Raw genomic sequence first — 6,959 nt, 5'->3', positions numbered from 1 at the left:
AAAAAAAAAAAAAAAAAAAAGATTGCTTATAGAAATAATGGGAAGAAAGTGTAGAAGGATATGTTGATGGTAAAATAGAAACATTATAAGATACAATGTGAAAGGACAAGCACTAGGGAAGACCAGGACATGAGTGAACTATTTTACAGTGGGCTCTTAGCTATGATGTCCATGCTTAATAAGTGTTAATTGGTCAATAAACTTCTTCAGTGTAAATTCGTCACTATTTCTAGAGAAATACAATAGTACAAGAGAATCCAAAATTGAGTAAGTCTAGTAGCAAACAAGGGCTTTTTGTTATGTAGCCCCATGTCTTAGAATATAATTACACACAATATATTTATATTATTTACATTAAGTGATTTTGACAAAAAATACTTTATTTTATGCTTTCACATGGTGGTATAAATTCTGTACAATATTTATAGCTACTTCCCAGAAATTCTTGGTTCTAAAATATAAAAGTTACTTGGCCTAGTATTTTTAAAAATGACTACTCATGCTTTAAATAGTTTTTAAGATAGTTTAAAAACAATTGTGATTATGAAATAACTGATTTTAATTTATGCCTACCTCAAATACAATCTAAAAGTTTGGTTTAGTTTTTTGTTTTGTTTTAATCAGCACAGTGAAACTTTTAGGCAACCATGAATACTTTGCCTTGTTACAGTATTTCAGTTCCTCTTGTGACCAATGTCGTAGCAGGGGGTTGTAAGGTGACTGGAGATAGGGATGCTATCTTTATTCATGAAAAAGAGTTGTCTGTTCTCTGTGCAAAACTAAATGATTCCTGTGGGAGTCAAATGAGAGAGACTAGCCTGAATCACACTGTGCTTTACTACTGAGGGCTTTGGCACAGACCACCTGGTGTTGTATGTTGTTCTATATCCATTCAGAACCAGGAATCAAAGTGCTCTGTGCTATCCTTATGAATAATCAGACATTAAAACATGCCGCTATCCATAGAGCCTATTATTTTTTTTAAAGTTTTTTACATGAGCATCACAGTATTTTAATAGATTTACTGAGATAATGGCACTGAGATAATGGTTTCCTGGCTATTAGGGAATAATTCGTTTCCTGAATGTGAGATGTTTTGAAAAATATTACTGTTATTGTATAACTAAATATTGTGGAATAATTCTGACTCAAAGCACCTAGTAGGTTAATTCTCAGTATTATAAACGGAGTGCTGATGGGGAAGAATATACTTATCTGCCACAAAGTTTTACATGTATGAATAGCAGTTACCAAGATGGAAAGAAAAGAGAAACTCTCTACTTTTATCTGTACTTTTTCTCACCACTTGAATTCTTTTTAATCTACTTGCTTCTCATGAATACTCTTTTATTAAACCATGACATTTCGAGTTGTTGCACTTTAGTTTTCTTTAGTAAAATTCTCTGCCCTTACCCGGCCCGCAAAAAAAAAAAAAATCTCATCACGTATCTGTGATACTCCTGATTTGTCTTTTGAATGAGTCAAACTTGAGATAATTGTGTAAATGTATTACGAATCAGATAATTTGAAGGTTGATCATCAACCCCTCACTGTCTGGAATGTAGTCAGAGCATGAGTTTGATTCAGTATTTCCTCTGTCACTAGAGGTATGATCTGTCTTCTTGCTGTTCGTCTTGGTAGAAATTTGTTGTCTTTTCTTGCCTAAATTGGAATGTGGAGGAGGAATAGATTTAGGTCTGAAAATAATATAAATGCTTCCTCCAGACTATCAAAAGTTAGAGTTAATTTTGTTTTGGATGTGAATGAGACTGGCAGCACACTAATCTTAAGTTCTCTTCCCAGTGGGTAAACCTCACAAGTGCAACTACTGTGGACGAAGTTACAAGCAGCGCAGTTCACTGGAGGAGCACAAGGAACGCTGCCACAACTATCTCCAGAATGTCAGCATGGAGGCTGCTGGGCAGGTCATGAGTCACCATGGTGGGTAGAAATAGCATTTGTGATTTTCATTCCCCCCTAGACTGCTTTTGTAGCTTTTTATGGATTAAGTGGTTTCCTCTACCCTTCAACATGAAGATAAAAATCTAACTCTGTTTAAAACGATTTTAGATCACATTAACTTAAATGAGTTGACCTTTGGGATACATTGCAAATAGTCTATATTAGATTTTTTGATACTCCCAAATTATTTCTGATCATGTTTCTAAACTAACATAAAAATAGCAGCCAATAATACCATCTTTAATAACAAAGGAGGCATTATTTATTCTTCTCTTTGATTTCTCTAACCAAATAGAGATGTTCCTACATCAGCCTATAGGTTTCCTAAAAGAATAAATTGGTTATTTGCATGTTTTCATCTGTTAGCAAAGTGATCAGTGATATAACTTGATACTTCCCCAATCTGTCTTGTAATTTATCTGAGAAATTACTGATTTTGCTTTCTGTAAGTGTGAGAAACAATCTAGACCAAAATTAGACACCATTTCCCTCCGTATAAAATATCCTCAAAGTAAGACATCTTGATCTCTGCAATACACTGGCAGATAGGAAGGCAGTTCCTAAGGTTTATCAATAATTCTCTATCCTGAAAAGTTAATTTTAATAATTAGCCTTACAAAGGAAGGTAATGAATTTGAATACTTTAGATTTATGGTGTCTATAGTCTTACTACTCCTATTTTTATACTGATTAGTTTCATTATTAATACAAATATCTTACTTTTTAGTATATTTATATCTTTTATTTTGAAAATATTTTGGCCAACATTAAATGGTTTAGTTGGGATTGCTGTAGTCATTTTGAAAATATAAATTCCACTTATTGACTTAGATATAGCTAGGTCAAGGATTATTTGTGGATTTGTTTGTTTTATATGGTACAAACTGTGGAACTGTTGATTGCACAGCTAGTGATTATTATTGAGTTGGAAATTTTTAAAATTTAAAATATTGTTATTTGAAAAATTGAAGGATTTCCTTCTTTTGATGATAGTTTCTATAATTTAACACATTGACTGCCTTGTGAGTTGTATTTAACTCAGGCTAGTTTTGAGCCCAGGGCCACGTGAAGCAAAACCCTGCAGCTGGTTCATGAAAATCTTACTTGTTGATGTTCTTATTGTTACAATTAATATTGACAATTTAATTCTAAAATCATGGATTGTGTTGCATATAACTCATGTACAGAAAGTAAAAAGTAACAAATTAGAAAGGATCATTTTGTTTTAATAAAACACCATGGCCCCAGGGGAAAAAAGTTTTTTTCTCTAGTGTGGCAGTCAACGTGTTAAAGAATCTGATTTGATCATATTCATCATTTATTTTAATATTGTTATCATTAACATTTTTACAAACTTGTCTGTGTTTCATGTCTTAATGAATGTGATATTGGAAGCTTGCATTAATTACCTGGGCTTATGAGGGTAGCATAGGATTCAGAGGATAAAGATTGTAAAATGGTGGGTCTCGGAGTCCAACAAAACTGTTCTCGCTACATGGTGTCTTAATGTGTCACTCGTAGGCATTGTGTGAGAATTAAACGTGATTGGGTAACAAATACCTAAAAAATGGTTCTTTTTACTATTATATTTCAGGGCATTAAATAACTAAAAACAGTAAATGTGCCATCCTCTATAAAGTTGTTACTTACCAGGGTTAACTTAAACATTAGAGGCTTCATTTGATCCAAACAACAGGGATTAGTAAAAATTGCACAGATTGGGCAGACATAAAGAACATATACTCTAGGAAAAGAGGAGGCTTGCAAATGTAAAAAACAAATTCCTTGATGTTGAGCATTACTGGAGTTAAAGGAGTGGTAGGAAATGAGAGTGAAATAATAGGTTGCAATGCAAAGGAAGAGCTTTTTATTGCCACTCTAGTGTTTGAATTTCACAGTGTAACTGATGGGAGCCACTGGGTTAATCAAATTTGTGTCTTCCAAAGAAAAATGTCACCAATGTAGAATATAGGATAGATGCCTGACTGGGCAGGAGGTGGCATGTGAGGAGAGACTGGTAGTGAGAATGCCAAGAAAAGGATGAAAAGGCAGTCACAGGATGAGAGAACAAGAGGAAACACCGAAGACATATTTAGGAGGTAGAATAAAAAGTTCTTAGAAATGTTTACTGAGTTTGAGGAAAGGGGAGGACTTTCATGACTTGTAGTTTTGGAAATAAAGATAACAATGAATTGGATTTTATGGCAGATTATTTATCTTATTTGAATGTTATATTTATGCTCATTTTTCAAGTCTGTTCAGCTTGAAGAAAAAGCTTTAAAAACAAAACTATGTAATTACCTTTTCCCCCAAGCCTGAAGAAAAAAATGAAAGTGTGAACCAGGAAGATAGCCGACTTTAAAGCTACATACCGTTAGGTTTGTGCTTTGAATTATTTGGGAAAGAGAGGTTCTTTATTGCAAGTATGGAGGCATAACTGTGTACCTGCAAACTTCCTAGTAAGCTTTTTTGAATTATTTCCATTCCTTCATTAATTCACTCAGTAAATATCAATTGAATATATTTGTCTCATATCATAAAAGGTTCTGTAGACAAAAAGTCAAATAAAATGCATTTCCTAAGGTTATTTACCAACCACTATAAGAAATATTAATAGAACAGTAAACCAACAATTAGAGCACTGTGTGATAAGCATTATGGCGGCATAGCGGATGGATATCTAAATCAGCTGGGATTCTAGGAGGAATTTCCAGAGAAATTTGTGTTTGAGCTCAGTTTTGAAAGGCAAAATAGTAAGCTATTAAGTGTAGAACATGCAGAGAGAACAGCATGGGTGAAGAAACAGAAGTCTAGAAGAGCGTGGAGAGTTAAGGACCTACAAGTAGCTTTGTATAATGGGAGCTCAGTTTGTAAGGACAAGAGAAATTGGAAGGTGATGAGGCTAGATAAACAGGCTCTGGATAGAACATCAAGGGCCTATTGTGCTAAGCAAAGAATTTTGTACTTTATCCTAAAAAAATAGGACACTTAGAATTTATTGCTAGAAATGTGGGAGAGAGATCAGAGGAGTCAACAAACAGTTAGGAAAATGTTGCAGTGGTCAAGGTGGGCTTAGTAGCCTGGAATATATAGAACATTAGCTAACTGAGAGCAACTCCCTATATAGAAGTTAAAACGCTGGTACTTTCATGTGTGTGTTTGTAAGAAGATGGGGTAGGGAAGAGGACAAGCAGGAGACTGGGTGAAAGGAAAAAATCTAGGATTTACCATAGATATCTAGCATGGATGATGGAGTAGGTAGTGGTGCCATTCATAATTATTAATAGATGGGAATTGTGAAAATAGGAGAAAGTTTAGGGAGGAAAATAGAGATTTTCGGTTTTGAACACATTGATAACTCTTACATGCCTGTGAATTAGCCAAGTAGAACTCTCTAGGAGGAAGTTGTACAGATCTCGAGCTCTTGAGAGAGGTCTGGGTAGGAAATAACAATGTGTGAACCATCATTATATATGTAGTAGCCTGAAGTAGTAGGTTTTAATAGAGTACTATGGATAAGTATAGGTTGAGACATCTAGAAGGTCAAGAACACACCAGGAGGAAAAAAAAAGTCATGACACTGAGTAAGAGCAGAATAGGAACATGGAAAGAGTGATTTCACAGAGGCCAAAGCAAGTATCAGCACCGTCAAATGCTGTCAAGAAAATAACTAAGAAAACGGAGAATTTTTATTTTTTTAAGATTCGACAACATGGAGAAAGTTAGTGACAATATTAAAAATGTGTTATTTTGCCTTCCCAACATTCCTTCCTCCTCCTCCTGCTAATAAGCACACCATTTTCCTTTAGACTTCCTCCCATTTTTTGCAGCCATGGTCCCACTGGGCCATCAGTCCAGGTACCCTGACCTTTCCTGGCCAGGGGGTAGACATGTGTCCTAATCTAGGCCCCTCAGACTGTTTCTTCCTGGAATTTGAATTTTGTGTGGCTTGGTTTAAAAAAAAAAAAAACTATATTGGTAATACTCTTATGGTTTTGCTTTTATGGTTTATCAATGTGATGAAACAATGATATAATACAAGTATAAATATATTTTTGTCCTGGTTATAACTTCAGAAATAAGGTCAACAAAGATGTTTGGTTATAAAGTTTGCTCAAACAAGTGAAGGTAGCATATTGGTTTGTTTTTAGCCCAGATAAATGTCTCGCTATGTGATTAAAGCACTATTGAGATCTATAGAGAATTTGTGTTTCAAGCAGTGTGTTAATATATTATTCAGAAACATTTTCATGTGAGTTACACCCAGATCTACGAAAGCAAAAAATTCAGGTTAGTTATATTATTGAGGGAAAATGTATCAAGTCTTTTCCCAATGGCAGACCTTATATATTGGTCAAACTGGTTTATAAAAAGTCAGTACTCAAAATACATCTACAAAGAATAGTACAGCACAGTGGTTAAGAGCCCAGGCTCTGGAACCAGACTTTCTTGTGGTAACATTCCCTACTAACTGGATGTAAACCCTAAGAAAATTACTTAACATCTTGGGAGTCTTTGTTTCTTCATCCATAAAGTGAAGATGGTGATAGCACCTCTTCCATGGGGTTGTTGAAAGAATTAAATGCAAAGCCTTAAAACAATACTTAGCACATAGCCTATATCATTTATTATTATTGCTGATATTGTAAAAATAAGATCAATTTTTGACATGCAAAGGGCTTTTGTAAAGTAGAAGTTAGAGCAGAACTCTGCCAAAGTCATCATTTTTAGTTCACATGAGCTTCATTGAACGTGGGACAAATCATCTGAATTGAGGTGGATGTGGCATGGGACAGTTCCCACACTCAGGTTTCGTTTTGAGTGTTAATTGTGTGCAAATATCAAAATTCAGGGTGAGACTTAGAGCAAAACTGCCAAGTTTTAGACTACTCATTGCAGAAATAATTAGCATATTCAATCTTGGGGGCAAACCCTGGTAACCAGTTTTGCTGGGTTTTTTAGCAAAATTTACAACAACAGCTTTTTTCTTTACAAAT

At 34.6% G+C, this 6,959-nt stretch overlaps 1 protein-coding gene across 1 annotated transcript in view; it reads left to right on the top strand.

Annotated features, from left to right (window-relative positions):
* The window catches only part of IKZF2 (IKAROS family zinc finger 2 (Helios)), a 164,907-nt gene that overhangs the window by 148,818 nt on the left and 9,130 nt on the right, over window positions 1-6,959 (top strand). Inside the window, exon 7 of the mRNA XM_012650239.1 lies at window positions 1,804-1,941. Within this exon, the coding sequence (XP_012505693.1) occupies window positions 1,804-1,941 (138 nt within the window). The remainder of the gene's footprint in view (window positions 1-1,803; window positions 1,942-6,959) is intronic.

This window comes from Propithecus coquereli, unplaced genomic scaffold (genome assembly GCF_000956105.1).
Source record: "Propithecus coquereli isolate 6110/MARCELLA unplaced genomic scaffold, Pcoq_1.0 Scaffold315, whole genome shotgun sequence".
Lineage (NCBI taxonomy): Eukaryota > Metazoa > Chordata > Mammalia > Primates > Indriidae > Propithecus > Propithecus coquereli.
This window is presented reverse-complemented; position numbering and strand designations above follow the sequence as displayed.